The sequence below is a fragment of the Neolamprologus brichardi genome, chromosome 7 (assembly GCF_056152115.1).
Source record: "Neolamprologus brichardi isolate AB-2024 chromosome 7, ASM5615211v1, whole genome shotgun sequence".
NCBI lineage: Eukaryota > Metazoa > Chordata > Actinopteri > Cichliformes > Cichlidae > Neolamprologus > Neolamprologus brichardi.
The window spans coordinates 4,072,221-4,091,665 of record NC_142110.1 but is presented as its reverse complement, the minus strand read 5'-3'; the positions used below and the strand labels follow the sequence as shown (position 1 = coordinate 4,091,665).

General features: G+C 40.1%; 1 protein-coding gene across 3 annotated transcripts in view; it reads left to right on the top strand.

Moving 5' to 3' along the window:
• Positions 1-19,445, top strand: part of srgap1a (SLIT-ROBO Rho GTPase activating protein 1a) — a 95,159-nt gene that overhangs the window by 64,519 nt on the left and 11,195 nt on the right. For 2 of the 3 annotated variants that reach the window (XM_087842882.1, XM_087842884.1), the window contains exons 9-18: positions 1,481-1,678; positions 2,165-2,249; positions 3,215-3,242; positions 5,330-5,435; positions 7,243-7,303; positions 8,082-8,159; positions 8,315-8,449; positions 11,530-11,635; positions 11,776-12,000; positions 13,862-13,941. In XM_087842882.1, the coding sequence (XP_087699008.1) occupies positions 1,481-1,678; positions 2,165-2,249; positions 3,215-3,242; positions 5,330-5,435; positions 7,243-7,303; positions 8,082-8,159; positions 8,315-8,449; positions 11,530-11,635; positions 11,776-12,000; positions 13,862-13,941 (1,102 nt within the window). Of the gene's footprint in view, positions 1-1,480; positions 1,679-2,164; positions 2,250-3,214; positions 3,243-5,329; positions 5,436-6,113; positions 6,148-7,242; positions 7,304-8,081; positions 8,160-8,314; positions 8,450-11,529; positions 11,636-11,775; positions 12,001-13,861; positions 13,942-19,445 lie in introns of all 3 variants that reach the window. The other variant, XM_087842883.1, reaches the window with a different exon arrangement.

The following is a 19,445-nucleotide window of genomic DNA, read 5'->3' as shown; positions in this document are numbered from 1 at the left end:
GTATCGAACAATACAACATTTTTAATTTATTTTATCAACTTTTCTTCTGACGATGCTGTCTGTGTTGAGCGCTCAGTGGATCTGCGCTCGACAGTGCAGCCTAGGCAGAGTAGTCGAACGCAGATTCACTGAGCGCAGGGCAAGCTAGCAAGACAGAAGCTAAGCTCGTTGCAACATGGCAAATTGAACCTCCCCCACCCTCATTCAGATGTGGCGTTTGGAACTATTTTGGTCTTCATGTGAAGTATGACCCTAAAGGTAAGCGCGTCATGGACAAAAGTAAAACAGTATGTTGGTTGTGCCACGCAATGCTCAATTACATTGGTGGGAACTAGTGCGTTAGCGCAGTTAGCTCGTTAACGTGTTGGCCGTCCAGCCCCACGCACGGGGCGATCCGCGGTAGCTCGTTAATGGAGATTTGCCGTGTTGTGGCGTTAACGTCATTTTAACGAGATTAACGCTGACGGCACTTGTGGGAACACAACGAATATGACTGCACATTTACTCTGACATCATCCTAGTGCAAAGACAAGTGGAAGCAGACACAAACAACAAGCACGCATGCTACAAACTTTACCCGAGTCATTTAGACAGCCGTTAGCACATGATTCTCCTTATGGGGACCTGATATGTTTAATATGCTGCTGAGAATATAGCCCAGAAGAAGCGTATAGTATAGCTTTTATTTTGGAAAGAGACATTTCTCTGTAATAAACTCTCTTTTCCAAAGATGAGTGATTTCTCGATCAGATGGATTTATTTTTTTATTACTTTGTTTCAGCAACATTAAAATTAAAAACTGTACTTTTGAGTTAAAATATATATTTATAATTTTAATAAATGACAAATAAAAAAAGGCATGAACATTTTTTTTTGTATCAAAAAATCGAACCGTGACACCAAAGTATCACCGAACCGTGAATTTTGTGTATCGTTGCACCCCTAATATTTACATTTGGGATGACTCTGAAGGCTTAAACGTGCCAAAATGGTCAATTTTTACCCCTGGATGTGTGTGTACTTTTATCTACTCTCTCATTTGAATGTCACATGTTGTGCCATCTTATGTCATAATATTATGGACACAGTTATGCCCTGCAGCTCTTGCAGCAGTGGTCGAACATCTTTCACACTAAGTGGTGGGGCATGCTTGGCCAAGTCCTGGTGTTTATAAGCGCTGAGAGAAGAACTGTTGACAGGAAGACGTGGTTATGAAAATGGATCTTAAAAGCCTACAGCTCAATCTGGCATTTCCATCTGACACTGTTCACCTCTGCACCCCGTGAGTCACTTTGAACCGTCTGCAAATTCTTTTATTTTAGGGAACATTCACCTCGTCAGAAACTGAATTTTAAAGTGTGTCATGGGATAGAGAGTGGTTTTCAGGGAGTGAAGTGAGTTTCTGTGTATACTGAGATGGTAACATAGTGATATTGAAGAGATGACATCAGCCTTTTCTCAGCTTCTCTTCTTTTCACAGATCAAAAAGACATCAGAGGCGACCCTGACCACCATCCAGGACATGGTGACCATTGAAGACTACGATGTGTCTGAGTGCTTCCACCACAGCCGGTCCACCGAATCAGTCAAGTCCACAGTGTCGGAGACGTACCTCAGCAAGCCCAGCATCGCCAAGAGGAGAGCCAACCAGCAAGAGACGGAGCAGTTCTACTTCATGGTGAGTGCAGAGATGACGTCTGCTGCAAGTTAGCGAAAGTAATGACTTTAAAATGTATTTTTAATGTAGACGACAGAAATAAATATCAAATCCATGCTGTCTGTAATGCAGCTTTACAACAGATTTATTCCTGTCTGATCATAAACCACAGAATCTATATAATAAATCTTAGAACATGTAGTCAAAGCTTTTATCTATATGTGAATATACTTGATATTTGGGTTGTAGGTGATGTTTAACTTGTGCACATCATTCCTATGAAATCTTTGATCAGCTGGCAGAGGAGTAACTGCCCCAGAATATTTCCAGCTGCCAGCTGCAATCTTGTTTCAATCCAGGGATGGACATGCTCTGATAAGGGTTTCTAAAAGGGGCGCTTAGCACGTCCTTTTGCCCTTGGCTGCTTCGTCACAGACTGCCGTCTTAAGAGTGGGTGCTCCTGCCGGTGCTCAGGGCTGCTGGGTAATTACTCTAAATTCTCCACAGAAATTCCGTGAGTTTTTGGAAGGCAGCAATCTCATCTCCAAACTGCAGGCCAAGCACGACTTGCTGAAGAGGGCACTTGGTGAAGGTACATTCACGACCCTGTATTTACCCTTAGACTCTACACTGTATTGTACTTGTGCTTAATTCATACCTTAAAATGGGAAATCTACCAGCCAAAATGACTTGTCAACCCCAATCAATATCCAAACATCTAGTGTAACAAATAATTGTGTACTTTACTGAATTCGATTATATTTGGCAGTCCATCTTGAGCAAATTCAGTCTATTCTGTGGCAAACTTCCTGTTGTTTGTTTGCTTTTGTCACCAGTCAAAGCTCTTAGATCGTAATCTGGTTTTAAACCAGGCAAGTCAGAGCCGAGGGGGAATTATGAACTTGTATTATCCATCTTAGTGATTGATTTGCTTGAAACCTAATGGCCTGCCATGTATAAGAACAGGCCCCCCCTTGTTCTACACTGGTGGGATCTCCTAAAGGGCTCAGCTTGTATTTGTCAGTTCATTGTTCTAACAGGCAGCCCCGGTGGTCTCCTTCAAATTCGACGCTGAATGATTAATGGAGCCTTAAGTTAAGAGGAAGAAAAAACCCTCCTGTTTCTCCCACATGCTACTTAGTCATTTTGGTGTCTGCATGAAGTACAGTTTGAGTCACCCAAGAATTTGAGCGTCTTCCTGTTATGCGAAACCATTTGGTAGTTATTTTTGCTTCATCTTCTTTTGCTCGTTTTAAACTTAGCTCTGTGCATTGTGTGCGTGTGCATGCGCCCATAACTTTTAAAAGTGCATCCGTGTCCTGTTAGATGTTTGAACTACATTTTGATGTAACTGTCTCGGCACAGGTTGTAATATTATGTGGATAAACGGCGTGTGTGGGGTTTTTTTGAATTGCTCAAAAGGCCAGTGGTTGTGAGCAGATGGCAAATGCTTTGTTAGCCATATGCACAATTCCCTGCAGGGACTGCAGTGATGAGTCTTGGCATGTCCACCCAACTAACGTCTTGTCACACCTTGTCTCTTTTCTCATATCTCAGGCCACCGAGCTGAATACATGACCACAAGGTAAAGTAGACACATCAGCACCTGTGCATATTCACTTCCCTTTCAACAGCGACTGAAACTTCAGGACAGTTTTTCTTTTCACTACTTCTGTAGTTACGTAACTTAGCTAGTTATACTAGTTTTATATGTTATGATATTTCTGTCGGTAAGTTCTAGGACCTCTCTTCCTTTGATGCACATGGGTGGACACCATATACAGGGAGACCAGCAGGAATCAGTGACAGCTGATGGCGTTGATGAAGTCGGACACACAACAAAATGAAAGGCTGAGATAGAGACAGGTTGCAAAGGGTTCTGCAGTAGTAGACATAGGCCGGTTAAATAAATCAATTTAAAGAGAGTCGCTATCGACTGACGTTGGCTGGCTGTTATCAGCAGATAATGTGCTTAATTTGATGAAAGGAACCATATTTGGTGGCTAGTAACTCAACAAGGAATAGAAGTTTAATTTGAACTTGCCTCTTCGAGGAGGGAAATTTACTCTACCCCTATATTTTTGCAGGGGAAGGGTCACACTTTCAAACTAAAGCATTTCTTATGTTTACCGTTCACCAGAAAGGGCATGTTTTTTGATTACTAGTAATTAGGGCTGCCACAAACGATTATTTTGATAGTCGACTAGTCACCGATTATTTTTGCCATTAGTTGACTAATCAGATCATGCATCCATTGGACGTAAAACTACAGCTTATTGCACCAGCAGCATCTGCTCTTATATAACTATCATTAGCTTACAGCTCTAAGTGTTTAAGGTATGTGCTAACTAAAAATAAAGACAAGATGATAGTTTCTTAAATTTTAATGAAATTTGCAGATTGTTTCAGTGAAGTTTAATAAACTCCTTGCTATCTAAAATATAACAGGACACCGGAGTATATTCTGGAGCATCTCACACTTCTGATAATCAGCTGTCTGCTTGACGTTTATTCAGCTGTGTAAAAACTATAACTTTAAGCTCAGCCAAACCGATTTACTCAGGAACAAATAAAATACTAAAAAAAAAAGCCAAACAATAACATTTTAAGTTATCTAAGTGACTTATATATGTTTAACCTGAGTAGCGAAAGACGGCAGTGGGTTTGAAAACGATGTGCCGGGAGTCCGGTGTTCTCACGGCTCCAGCTAGTGGGTAACAGACGTCTCTGAAAACGTCGGAGTGCTTTTGAAAATATGTGGTGTCTTGATAAACTGAGCAGATATTTGAGGTTTACACAGCTACATTCTCGCCTGGAAATATATTAAACGTTTATTTTGTGACCCAGAAAGAAGAATAAGAGTAATATTAAAACTAACTAGCTGCCGATATTGTTGGAAACTGAGCTGGGCTGCGCTATGAATTATGGGACAGAGCTGCTGCTTCTTCTTCGGGGTTTAACGGCAGCTGGCATCCTTGTACATGCAGTGCTGCCATCTTCTGTTTCAGTCCGTTATTACACTCTTAAATCCTACTACTTATTCCTGCATCTTTTGTGATCTTGCAAAGCTTCAAACGACGCGTCGACTATTAAATCAGTCGTCGACGATTTTGATAGTCGACTAATCGTGGCAGCCCTACTAGTAATGATATGAATAATGAGATCTTCCTTCTTCTCAGCAAAATTTGATTTTGGTCAAACAACATAAGACAGATGTGTCCTCGTGTGCTCTGCAGAGTTTGATGGGTTTTTAACACTATGACTGAGCAGCAAAGGGAACCTAAGTCATGGATTCATTTCACTTAAGTCCTCCACATCTCAAGAACAGCTTTATAACATACACACTAACTAAAAGGGACTGTCACCTGCAGGCTCTGTCACGAGGTGGATGCTGACACATACAAAGCTCCCAGTGGGTCTGGCATTTCTCTGGCCTGTTGTATCTGGTGGAGGATTTAAAAAAAAGGCTATAAAGAAAATGTTATTTCATGGGTTTCAGCTGTGTTTGAAAAAATCCCCTTATTCATCCATCCAGCCATCACCTGGAGTTGAAAGGTTTTGAAGATTAGTCATCCTCCTCTTCAGTTCAGGTTTTGAAAAGACATAAATGTGCAAAGAGGGAAACCACAAAATGCATTGTTTGCCTTTTCTGATTCATTCTTTGTGTTCTAGACATCCCAACGGGCCGTACAGAACCCTCACTGGCACCCGGCGGGCTAGACCCCGCTCTGTTTTTAATGTTAGGTTATTTAATGGCAATTTGGAGTCATTTATTAAGGTACTGATTGCCAGTCTCCCGCTTAACTGTTCACCTTCTCCTATCCGTTTTCTATTTCCCTCTGGCTTTCTGGTCATTTTGGTGGGTTCCCCCGTAAGCGTCTTAGCTTTGATCATCATTTATCAACAACAAAACATGAACATTTGCGCTAAGATGGATTCTGGAAACCTTCCTCATGAGTCAGCGAGCTCTGGCGGTCTGTTTCTCAGATGTGTGGGGTGGTGGCATTGATAGATTTGGAGGGCAGCAGGAGGAAGGGAACAGCAGTTGGAAGGATAAATGTTTGTCTCCATCAGCTCCCCTGACTCACTGCTGACCTGGCATCACTGAGCTGCTCTGGCGGGAGATATTCTCTCCTCCGCTTCCAGAGTAAGAGCAGAGGCCAGTGAAAACAGCAGGATAGATGGCAGTCGGGGAGCGGATGCCAAACTGATAAGGTGTGCTGCCCCCCCTCCTCCGGTCTCTTCACTGCCTCTCGCCGGTGGCCGTGTCGAGTCCTGCCCGATCCTGTCCAGTTCCTGCTGTTTTGTTATGGGTTTGATGCCAGCACAGAGTGGAATGTAACGCTCTCTTAGTAAAAGCTTTGGTGGGAAGCTGCTGAGGTGCTAATCTGGATCTTGCTTTTTTCCCCTTTTCCCATCTCTGATCATCTCCGACTCTTGCAACATTTCTCTTTAGCCGTGGACGACGGAACTCACACACTCGACATCAGGTAGAAACTCTGAGGCATGTTGGGGGGCTCGTGCTGCGAACCTTTTCTCATTTCCTGTATCTATTCTGTACTAACAAATTATTTACCTGCCACTTAGACAGACTGAGTTGAAGGTTACAGCTGCAGTTTCAGTTGTCTGTGCAAATTTATATTCCCTATAGATCAAAATCAGTCTCTCATATCCAAAGAGATCGCATTACATAATCTAGCAGCACCCCGGCTTCTGCCTCAACCCTCACTGCTGCACTCCAACCGTAGCTAGTCGATTTTAGTATGGCTGTTGTGTTTGGGCTCATTGTATACCCCTGAGGGCTGTAAACAGATCCACTGTATCATTAAAAGCATGTACCGAGTCCCGTCCAGCAGTGATTTACAAGAGGAGCCAGCACACATGCAGAAGGAGAGTTGAGTGCACATCCAAGTGCTCTTATCTTGCCATTTTAGGCCCGAACTTCATATGGAGTCTGTGCCCTTTTGGATAAGCTCTTGTTAATTTAAGCACAGCTCTTGATTGTTTGCATAAAAAAAGACATAAGGCATGTTTAAGCACATTTCAATAGGCGTCCGGTGTTGCTATTCCAGTTGGTTAGTGATTTTTGTAGACTTTGTGATAATCCACGACATCCATGAAACTGAGTTATTATGGGAGACTGAGCATGAGCAAAGGAATAGCTGTGAGGTCAAGTCAGTCTGTCTTAATAAGATCACACTTTGTATTTAAACTTACCAGCTTCACTTTCACTGGGTGTGCATGATTATATTCTTTTAACGGCTCCTATTGGGCCGCAATCAATACATCGAACCGGTCAGCAGTCTGCATGCACCAGATATGCATTAAGAAAACACAAAAGTGAGATGCGTGTTTTAATTGATCAGATTTTGGATAAATTACCTCCTTAAAATGTGATATAATCCTGATTATTACATATTTTTTACACAATTTTGATTTTATGTGTTAATGAAGAAAAACAAGGACATTATACACCAGTGATTTTTTATTTTTTTTGTAACAAATCACTGAAAGAAGTGTAGTATTGGTTAGGCTCTTATACATGTAACAAAATGACGAATTACTCATCTGACTTTTCTTCAAAGGACTCTGGACAAGCTATTCCTCGTGTGGTTGAGAGTTGTATTCGCTACATAAATTTGTATGGTGAGTAGCGTACTGTCAGCCCTTACAGTGTTACAGTAGTTGCTGTATTTATACCTTGTTTGAGGTCTTCTTATAACCCAACCAACTTTATCTAGTGTGGGAGAAAGTAACACTTTCACAGGTGCAGATGTTGGAGTTTCAGTTTATTCCATGGAAATATGCAAATTCCGCCCTGTTTATCTTTATGCAGTCTCTTCTACTGAAATTCCCATACATATTGTGAAAGAGAAACCTCTCACTTGTATGACTGTTGAGTTTAACCTCCTAGGACCTGGTGTCCACATATGTGGACATCACATTTTGGGTTATTTAGACCAAAATACTACATTTTGCTCTACAAGGGCCTGATATCCACTTACAAGGACATTATACTGCTACTGTTCTATCAAAATTTTAAACAAATATCCTCATATGTGGCTATTATTTTTCTTAAAAACAAAAATAATTCTTTGTTTTTACATTCATCGGGCTCCAATATGCCAAAATATCAAAGAGAAATTAAAAATGCATGTCGTGGAAGAGTTCGGGTCTTAGGAGGTTAAATATCACTGACTAAAGCAGATTTATAATTCTAAGCATTGAAAGGTGTAACTGTAGATAACATCCTCTGCATCTTATCTGGCAACCAACTGATGACACTCAGAGATAAATCTAAAAAAATATTGCAGGCTAGTTACAGTAACTTAAGTGTCACAGGTGGATTAAAGCTCATAAGTTGGTCTTCTGCTTTTCTTTGCTTCCTCATCCTCTTTCTTGGTTTTGTTTTTTCCCTGTACAGGCCTCCAGCACCAAGGAATATTTCGTGTACCTGGATCTCAGCTGGAAGTCAACGACATCAAGAACTCATTTGAGAGAGGTACCGGGGGTTCTGGTTTCACTATAAAAGATGCTCGTCAACAGCTTGATCTCTACTATATTTGTTTCCAGTTTTATTTTTAATTCGGTATATGTCACCTAAAATGATGCAATAAAATAAATCCAACTTGACCTGCTCGCTTCTCTTTGTTTTAGGAAATGACCCTCTGGCAGACGATGAGAATAATCATGACATCAATTCGGTGGCTGGCGTTCTCAAACTGTACTTCCGCGGTCTGGAGAACCCTCTTTTCCCCAAAGAGAGGTTCAATGAGCTGCTGTCCTGCATCAGTAAGAACATATTTTTGTGTATTATCAGTCAGTCGCTTTTTATGAGTGATTGATTTTTTTTCTGTAACAAGTTTTATTTGTTTACATACTTATTTTAAATACTTTGCGTTACAGTGAAGAGCATATTTGTCTAATTTATAGAGGTGGGAATCACCATACATGTCACGATACGATATTATCACAATACTTAACGCACGATACGATATTATTGCAATTTTTTAAAATATTTTGCGATATTCAGATTCTGTACATAAAGGTAAACTTTATCAATATTCATTTTATCTAATATCAAAGTCTCACACTCAGTCTTTCTCTCATTTCAGTTTTATTGTTGACAAACTGAACGGTTTGTATTACAGTCTAGTCCAACTTAACTGAACGCAACCATCTGGTACAATTATAGCTATTCTGAACTATACAGTTTATGAAAACTATGCAGCCCCTTCAGCAACTGAAGAATTTGAAAGTAAATTAAAACAAAATATAATTTTCCATTAAATAAAAAAGTTTTAAACTTAATTAAAATAAAACATGTCTTAAATTAAAATAAGTAAACTGTCATGTTTATTGCTGCCAAAACAAGTTAAACACATTTGGACAGTGAAGGAATGTCAGGATTCTTGCTCAGAAAAAGGATCAACATGCTCTGAAGTCAGAGCACAAAAACCTTTTTGTAACAAAATATCGATTTCTGCTGTCCCTGTATCGATACATTATTAGCAAACAAAATATCACGATACTACACAGTATCGATTTTTTCCCCCACCCCTACTAATTTAGATGGATTTAGATACTGGTGTTTTTATTGTCTTAAAGACCTAAAATAATTAGCTCTAGCTGTAGCCTTGTGGGGGGGTTGTACATATCCGATAATGAAAGTTTGAACATTTGCACCTTGTAGTCTTGCTTGAACTCTTTGTCATTCTGAAGTCTGAAGTCTGAACAATGACTTGCGTTTTGTGGGTCCTGCTCTGCTGTGTTGAGCTCTGAGCAGGAGCCGATCTGTTGTGAGCGGCACAAAGCCGACCACAGAGTTTTGTTGGAGTGTTGAATGTTCGCAGCCCTGGGCTGAATCTGCAGTGGAGTCCTCGCAAGAATGGTCACATTGTGAATTTGTCTGAATCGTTTCACAGTTCAGTCAGCTCCTTGAATGACACTGCATTACATCACATCAGCTCTGTTAAAGAACAATTGAATATGCACAAAGTCACACGGACGTAGCGTGCGCCCCGATGCCTCGTGCGACTCCGCGGGAGTCATTGTGCGCCCCGTGTATTTGCGTGTGTTCTTTGTGTACTCGCAAGTGTGTGAAGTGTGTCCTCTTGAGCTTCTTGGGTCTACCGTCGTTTACACATTTGTGTTGGATGAGTGATGGGGATTCCCTGTTTACATTTCCCAGCTCTGCATGCCAGTGATTGCAGCGTGGGCCGAGCGCCCAGCAGGCTCCATATATAAACCTTATTCCCATATGGAGCAGCTCAGACCAGCTACGAGATCATTTAACCGCTCTCAGTTGACTGTTTCATTTTCACCGCAGCGGTGCACTGCGGCTTGGGATATCTTTCATTTTGGAATTTGCGGTAAGAATGCTTCGCGAGGATGTGCTGCACACATGTGATGTATAAGTCTGCTTTCGAATAGATCTTTAAATAGCAGCTTCCGAAGTGCTTGAGAGCCTCACAGAATCCAAGTTAGGTATTCATGAAAAATGAAATGCATCACAAGTATCCCAGAAGCCCAAATCCCAGATGGCACACAGTGGCTGGAGGGTGACATGGCTATTTTTAGCAGCCCAGCCAGCACAGCCCCAGCTTAGCTGGGTAAAACAGCCGGCTTCAGGTGCCACACTGAGACAAACATGATAGTAACGAAGGACAGAAAGGTCGACGTTCTCCGGCTGCATCTTACTAAAGCACAATATTTTTTCTCTGTGAAAATGATCATAAAGACTTTGATGAAGAAAGCTGCTCTTTTTTTCGTGATTTTTTTCTTTTTTTCTTTTTTTTTTATGTTTATTTATAAAATTTTAAGTTCAAAGTTACATAACGTCACACCAGACAAAGGACATAAGATTCAAAAACAATAACATTTAAGCACAGAAAAAAAAAGAAAAAACAGAAACCAAACACAAAAAACAAACAAACAGGAAAACAGGAAAGAAAAGGAAAAAAATAAAAACAAAATAAATAAATAAAAATACTCCAGTTAGCCAGTACAAATCAAAAGTTCAAAAGAAACACCATCGTCCAAAGAAGATGATCTTCTGTGTGAGTTTAGGGCAACAGAGAGTTCACCACGACCAGAAGATGTGGGAAACATGTCCAGGAAGGAATCAGGGTCCGGCAGAGGTGCAGTTTCACACAAACTTCATGATATTTCTGAAAAAGTAAACAAAGTGTGCGCGTGACAGAGCTCCTATTTTCACTTCTTCTTCCTTTATGAAAGAATCAGGTGATAAACCAAAGTTGTGGTGAGCGTAATCACCAGAGTCAACATTTCGCCTGTGTCCACGAGGACTTAATACAATTAAACTTGTGTGCCCGTTTAAATATTTAAAGTTTCTATATTTATTTCTTTAGACTTGAGAGTATGTGGATATCGTCGATAGATTACACCTGAACCTGGTGTAGGACTGGACTCTCCCACACATCACATCACCACACGCACCACCACACATTTCCTATAATCCTATAATTCCTATAATTTATAATCTTTATAATCTCTTTCTGCTATTTGCACATTTCTTACTGTAAATTTCTAAGTTAATTTGTAAATTTTGTAGTAACCTGTAAATTGTAAATACTGTAAAACTTTATTTTCTGTCATTTAATGGTCGGGCATTGCACAGCTACAAGCATTTCACCCCCATGTCATACTGTGTATGGTTGTGTGTGTGTGTGACAAATAAAATTTGAATTTGAATTTGAAGTGCAAGCCCCAGACATCTACTCTATGGACTGAACCAGAGAAAAACTTGTTATATATGCTTTTATTTTTTTGGTTTATAAATTTTTTTTATTGCTAACAACATACTCTTTTTGACCCCCCACCCCTCTTTTTTTATTTTTATTTTTTAAAAGGAATAGAAAACCTGTATGAGAGAGCGCTGTACATCCGTAAGATCCTCCTGACCATTCCCAGATCGGTCCTCATTGTGATGCGCTACCTCTTTGCCTTCCTCAACCAGTGAGTTTAACAAAAAAAATCCTAAACATCATGATTGCTCAATGATTTGTCTGAAATACTTTATACTAAAATATTCCAACCTTTTACTCCTTTATATTTTGTTTCTTCACTCTCCATCTTACCTCCGTCCCTCCCTTCAGTCTGTCCCAGTACAGTGATGAGAACATGATGGACCCATACAACCTGGCCATATGTTTTGGCCCAACACTCATGCCCACACCAGACAGCCAGGACCAGGTCTCGTGCCAGGCCCACGTCAATGAGATCATCAAGACGATCATCATCCACCACGAGACCATCTTTCCTGATGTCAAAGAACTGGATGGGCCCATCTATGAGAAGTGCATGGCGGGCGGGGACTACTGGTAAGAAATAAGAACGTATGCCGACGGTGCTATACCTAAATCGGGTGAAGTGCCGCATTTACTGCAACCAAACATCCAGAGATGTTCACACTGGGGAGTCGATGTGAGCTATAACCAGAGATGGGCAGTAACACGTTACTTCGATTACTTTTTTCAAGTAACGAGTAAAGTAAGGGATTACTATTGCAAAAACGGTAATTAGATTACCGTTACTTTCCCGTAGGAACGCTGCGTTACTGCGTTACTAAAACCGTGATATTTTTTTTTGCGAGAATGTCTCATGACAGTGACGTAAGCGAGTGTGACGTTCATGACAACAGCTGTGTGCAGATCAACAATGGATCATATATCGAGTGCAGAGAGAGTATGAGCGTGCAGCGTTTACAGCGTGGAAGTACTGACCTTACTTTGAGTTTGATTCTATAAAAAGTGACAAAAACATTAGTGTCCGTTGTGCGTGGGAAGAAAACTTCTTTTTACAGCAAAAAAAACCCCTAAACCTCCGAGCAAGCACTGAGTAGCTACGACGTAATGGGAAACTCACAGAGAAACTCGCGGATTCTTCCACTGACCGCTGCACACCTGCACCAGGGTAAACCTCCGCCTACCCCACTCCTGCTTTACAGGTGAAAATAGAGCAACAGGATCGCTAGTCTTTGACTTTATTTATTTTCTGCTGTGTTTCACTTGCATCTATTTGAAAGACTGAGTGTAAACACAAAAAATATTTTATTTTATGTGCTGGAATGTGCAGAAAATAGGTTTAAATGTTAAACTAATTTCTTCCAGTCAGAGAATGTTGCATATAGTTAAATTTTTACTTGATGCATAAAGTTAAAAGATTAAAACTAATAAAACAAGTTTTAAAAAGAGACTTTTCCATTTGATTACATTTTGTATGATAGATTATGCAGTTGGGCTGAAAGATCTATCACTTTATCACCTATTCAGGTTGTAAATCGTGTTTTTAAAAAGTAACTAAGTAACTAAGTAATTAATTACTTTTAAAAATAAATAATCAGTAAAGTAACGGGATTACTTTTGGGGGGAAGTAATCAGTAATTAGTTACTGATTACTTTTTTCAAGTAACTTGACCAACACTGGTTATAACACATACCAGTTCAACACGTGCAGCTGAAGAACGTGACGAGGTAGCTCATGTTTCAGGACTGTGTTTAGATGAGAGACAGGCTGAAACAATCGTTTTAATTTCTACAATCATGACAGAAGAAAAAAGAGGTCACCTGGCAGGAAGGGGCTGATTAGTTGAAATGCAGAGCAGACTGCAGTCAAGCGAGACAAAAACCAGCCTCACATCTGTATATAAGGCTTATCGCTTGTTTCTTCCCGACTTTATCTACCTCTGTTTCTCCTTTTCTGTGCTGCCCCCACGTCACCGCAGCCTGACAGCGATTTATCTCTGGCCAGAGTAAATCACCTGTCTCAGCGTGGCTGTGTCTCCCCGAGTGAGGCACAACCCCTGGGAATTTCTTTTCCAATCGTTGCCTCCTCCTCTCCCTAAAGAGGAGGTTGCTACTGACATGTTAGCTTGGACGGAGACATTCATTTCCTGGCCGGGGTAATCTGCGGTCATGTGAGGCGTTCCTGTCAGCTCTCACTCTTTATTTCCAGATGATCATTTAGAAAGACTTCCTAACCACACAATGGGAAACTCTTGATAATGGCTGCTGGTTGAACATCCTCCATGTCTTATTAATTGTAAAAAACCTCCCTGCTTTTCATCTTGTCTCGAATGGCATTTTATCATTAAAATTTTGTGTGTCTGTTGTTGAAATGTACCTTAGTCCTTGAGCCCTGTTGTGGCTGTGACCCTGGTAATTTGGATGTTGTCCCCAACAGTGAGAGCCCCTATAGCGAGCATGGAGCTCTGGAGGAGGTAGACAATGAGGGAGGAACAGAGACGCACACCAGCGAGGATGGTGAGTGACTGCACAGCAGTAAATAGTCATACAAATGTTTAAACTTGCTCTTACATACCTTTGTGTCCTTCTAGAGTCCAATCAAATTGTGTTTTTAGGAGTTGCAATCACTAAATATAGAACTAAAACTAATTATTGTAACCACTGTTCATTTAACATATGCACGGTTAGATTTAAACCCCCCAGTCTTTGGTGTGTGGAGGGTTAAACTTGTGTCTCTGCAGCTCGGGGTGGCTAATCCTGCCTTTCAGCCCGATAAATGCATTAACCTTGAAAAGCCAGGAAACCGGGCTCAGAGTGACAGACAGCCATTCATATTCTAATGGTTTTACTTTCCTTGGGGCTTTGGACGGCTCCACACCCCCTCATTTTACGAATTCCTTGGTGGTCTGCACCTTTTGGGCCTCCTGGGAATGAAAACTTGTTTCTTAAAGGTCCCAACCTTGGATTACATTTTTAACTCCCTTTGTGAAAAATCAGCGCGAAAGTAATTTATGAAAGAATGGCGGATTTATGAAGCGTGTTTCAAAAGTGTCACATTTTATCTGTGGTTCAAAAATAATAAAGTCTACATTTAACTACATTTCCATATGTCCCAGAGAAATATATATAGAAACAAAGAAGAAAGGAAAAGAAAAAACACCGGGCTGTTGTTGACACTGGAGGATATTAAGTACTTCAGCCAGACGCTGTTGTGCGATCGGACATGTGGTCCTTTGTTTCCATGAAATGGATACCAGTTCGTCACGTCCAAATCAAATATTTAGTGAGTTAGTTGAGCCCAAAAGGTTAGACGTGGTATGACTTTGCTGTTTAACTTACAGTAAAAAGCAGAAAAGGACAATAAAACTTTCAGCTCATTAAAAAGTGAGAGATAACTTTGACAGAAAACTGACCAGATGTAGACAGAACAGTGCAAAAAAATACTTGAACTACTGTTGAACCTAATTTTATTGTCTTACCTTAGTAACAAACTTTCCTAAACCTTTTCTGTTGAAAGCAATCACCCAAATCCTTCCACGTTATCACCAAGCTACATGTTTCGGGGCTCCGTGTTGACATCAGCCTCCACAGAGAAACCACAGCTGATCTCTTCTCGTGACATTAGCTTTTAATCACGGTTTCCAAATAAAGACCCTCATCTTACTCTTAAGTATAACCAAAGGAAATATCTGATTAGACGAGGAAACTTATTCCTACTGTAAAACACAGATGGCAGCTATCAACTTTGAGTAATTACAAGAAGATTATGTTTTCCAGAAAGCTCTCGCTGCCATGGTTTTGTTCCAAAAGCTTCTCTAAGCAGACTGGGAGGATGTCCTCACTGACTGAGTTCCTCCCTGTAGAGTCTTGAACTGTGGTCAAGTTATTGTCATCAGTTATTTTTAAATCCCTATGACCTCAGTTGGATTTCAGACACAAAAACAGGGCTTGTTTCCTGTTTAGTTACTCTCGCTTGTTTTCTCCAGACTTACATAGTTATCATTTTTCTCTCCTTTCTTATCAAACGTGTTAACTTGTGTTGGCCTTTAAAGGAAGTGAATGCAAGTTAGGTGGCGAGAGGAGTAAAAGTCACCTCGTGTGCAAACACCGGTGGAGAAATATCCTTGACCCGTTGGAGCAGATGCGTTTCAAGCTGATTACATACAGTCTTAATGCAATTTGTGGAAAAAATGAAGTGTGTGGATAACTGATGATCAAGATCTCTCTCTCTCCTGTTGCTACTTCAATCGTGAAACTGATCAATGATCAGCTGATCGGCTTTTCGCTCTTGTTTGTTTATCGCCCACTTCGCGCCAGAAAGAGGAAACCAGCGGCTGAACAACAGCAGCACGTTTAAGCTTGATAAGCTGTTGTTAGAATTTATTTAATATTACTTTCTACACCAGGATCTTTTTCTACGCAGCTGACGGCTGGTTACTGTGCAGGGGCGGATCTAGCAAAGTTTAGCCAGGGGGGCCGATAGGGCATGAACAGGGAAAGGGGGGCACAAAGACATACTTTTCTTTCTTATTCTCATTTAAAATGTCTAGCTTTTAATTATTTAATAATTATCTGAATCTTACACCCAAAGTTTTAATCTGATGTAAAATCTATAGAAGTCCATTAATGTATATAGTAACTGTTAAGTCTAATAGACCCTAGTAAGCTATACTACTTTTTCCTTTGGGAAGGTACCATCTGTGCAGTCTGCAATTCTGTTGAAGAAAGATGTTGAGTCTATTTAATTATTCTTGAAAAATAATTTCTTTCTGTGCATTTTTTTTCCACACTGCATCAAATTAAGGTTGATTACGTCGATTAAGCATCATGAGGTGGAGGGTGAGGGATGGTTCCCTATTTTTTTTTATTTATTTATTTGTTGCTGGGAGTTGGAACCCTATTAGTTAGGTTGCTTACTCTTTAAAATACCAGAATAGGGAGGATGGTGTAGGTTTAAGTTTATTAGATTGATCAGTATTGCGAAACGGAACTATTTTTTTGCATACAGGTATAACAGAATAGCTTTATTGTTGTTGTTTTTTTAAACTTGAGTATGAACTTATACAAAATGCAGCAAGATATAAAAAAAAAACTGTTTTATTGATTAAAAAACACTATCGGATTCATATCGGTATCGGCAGATATCCAAATTGTGCCATCTCTAGTTGTGACCATTCAGAAAATATAGCCACAGTTTATGTATTTCGTGTATTTTTTCAGAGGCAAACAGCCTCTGAAAGACATAATGTCAGTCTTCACCAGGATTCCCCAGACGGTTATTTCATGAAAAGCTCCTCAAGAGGTTCACCGACTCCTATGCTTACCTTTATTTTGAAATATACGATAGCAGCTTCTTGGTTTTGATAAACAGAAGTGTATATCCAAAAAAGGGTGCGGTTGTCCACCTGTTTACCACTTTGGCCCTCACTGAAGAATCTTATTTGCCTTGAGGTTTTGCACAGAGGATGAATCCTATATTAGTCATCCCATTTCTTTCATGTCAACAAAAGGTCCAGATTTTCACTTATCCTGTTAAATTTGATGCACACATTCTTATTCCTTTTAAGAAGACACTGGGTAGTCACTTTTATTTTAGCAGCATTGTGAGTTTTTATGCTCCTGATACATTTTGTTCATGATTAAAAAGCAGTACTGTGCAAAAGTCATGAGACACTCTTCATTTCATTCACTTTTCTTGGAAAAATGACAAATAAATGCAACAGTTTATCGAAACATCTACAAACATGAATGGAAATATTGTATAAAATAAGTTATAACAAGCTTGAAGCTCAGTGTTTGGTATGAGGACTTTTATTCTTCAACAGAGCCGAAACAATTTTAGGCAAGCTCTCTTTTTTATTTAGTAGTCTTCAGGAATACTGCCTCTGATCCCACATTGCTTCATTATAGTTGAGACCTGGCCTCAGCTGAGGCCTTCAATGCCCGATGTTTATCCAGGTATGCTTTTACTACATTGGCAGTGTGTTTGGTATCTTTGCCATGCTGAGAAATGAAGTTTCTGCCAATTGAAAGCTTTCCACACAGTATTACACAGTGGAGCAAAATCTAATGGTTCTTTTCTGCGTTCATAATACCATCATTCCTCAAACCATGACAGAACCATTTTTGTGATGGCTGGCTCACTGTTGTACCTCATTCCTGACCTCTGGACATACTCACATGGGCTGTTCGATATAACATATATATCGGATGACGATATAAAAACGTCTATCGTTGCATTTTACGCTATTGTTTGTTTCGTGGTGTCGCAAAATAAACTGTTTGCGGCAATATTTTTTCATTATTTTGATGGTCACTGTAGTGGTTATATTAATTTCTTAAAGTTCTCTCTTTCTCTTATATTTAATATATCCACACTACGGACGGACAAGCGCTTGTTTTTAAGCGTTGTCGTTAGCAACAACGACAGTAAAACCATCGCATGTTAGCTTGTTTATGTTCCACATAAACCTTTTACAATAAAGCTCAAGATCCTGTTGAGACTTTTCAAAATAAACTGAATCACGTGAAAGAGCAGATTATTTACGGATGAGAAGTAAAAAAGAGCCGCCAGGTGCTAAAAAATAAACCGTAGACTCAAACGTTAGAACAGGCTTTTCCCCGCAGCACGCCGTGTAATAAATACTCACTGTTAGAGCCAATCTATAGAGAAATATTTTTGATACTGTTTCAGTTATTATGTTACATGTTTGATTTTGTATAATATGTTGTTAGAGAATAAATGCTGCGCGTTTAATTTGTGTCGGGTAAGAAAACATTACAGCGCATGTGTGGTAGCAGGTTAGAGTGAGCCAGGAAATGTGCGCTGTAGCAGCAAATAGTTTTTTGACCGTGACATCTTTTGTTTGTATGTACGAGTCAGAAATAAATCTGAACAGCTCACATTAAGAAGTGGAAGAATTATTTTTTCGAAGCTTGGGACAGAACGGCGGCCGTTACAACTTATGTCTAAAAATGTGTCGTTTCATGCATCAGTTAAAACACTCGACTCCAGCTACATGACGCACAGCTGGAAACACTTCCCGCAAGTCGAGCTGCCCGAGATTCACAGAATTTACAGAAAATGTTACATTTTTGTGATTTATATCATTATCGGGACAATAGATGTCTTATATCGGGATATGAGATTTTGGTCATATCGCACAGCCCTAATACTCACAATGATTGGAACCAAACATCAAGGCTAGTTCTTGTCTAATTTGGCCTACCTCACCCTTTTCTCTCAGTTTCCCCTCCTTAAGATTGGCTTCTCTACAGCCACCCTTCCACATCTTTTCTGCTGAATTTTCAGAGAACAGTAGGGGGATTAACTGAAGGTGCAGTCACATCCTAAAGTTTCTTCAGGATGTGACTTTCAGATACTGTTCATCTACTGTAGCTGGTTTATTTTTAGGCCTGCCACTTCTGTTTTTAATCCCCCAGTTTCCACCATGCTGAGATAATGCCAAGTTTCAGCTAACGGCTTCTTGGAACTCGCCTTGTCGAGGCAAAAATAGTATTCCAGGCCAGGGAGCGAATTGTGTTTTACTAGTAACACAATGCCTAAAGATACCATTTAAAATTGGTTCTTTCCCAAGTTATCTGTTATGTGTAGACACAGCACTGGTTCATCCCTGGAGAAACACTCAAGACCACTTTAAAAAGTGACAATAATGTGTTGCTCTCTGGAAGCGAAATATAAAGAAACAAGAGTTGAAGTAAAACTAATCACATTTCCTTTGATCTCTGCAACAGTTTGTGCTTTTTATTAACCTGCTAAGCAAAGACCGCTTTGAAATCAATCTTAAATTATTAAAGTTTTTCCCCTATAGGACACAGTTGAAGCAGCAATAATGTTAACATATGGGAGGCACAAACTGGGCGTTGTGACATTTGACACTGTGCGACACGCGTGACATTTGAGATGATGGGCGTCACGCGAGGAGCTTAACTGTTTTTAGAGTGGCAACGTTAATGTTGTGTCTGCTGGTAAATTTCCCACAAGGTCAGAAATGAACTAA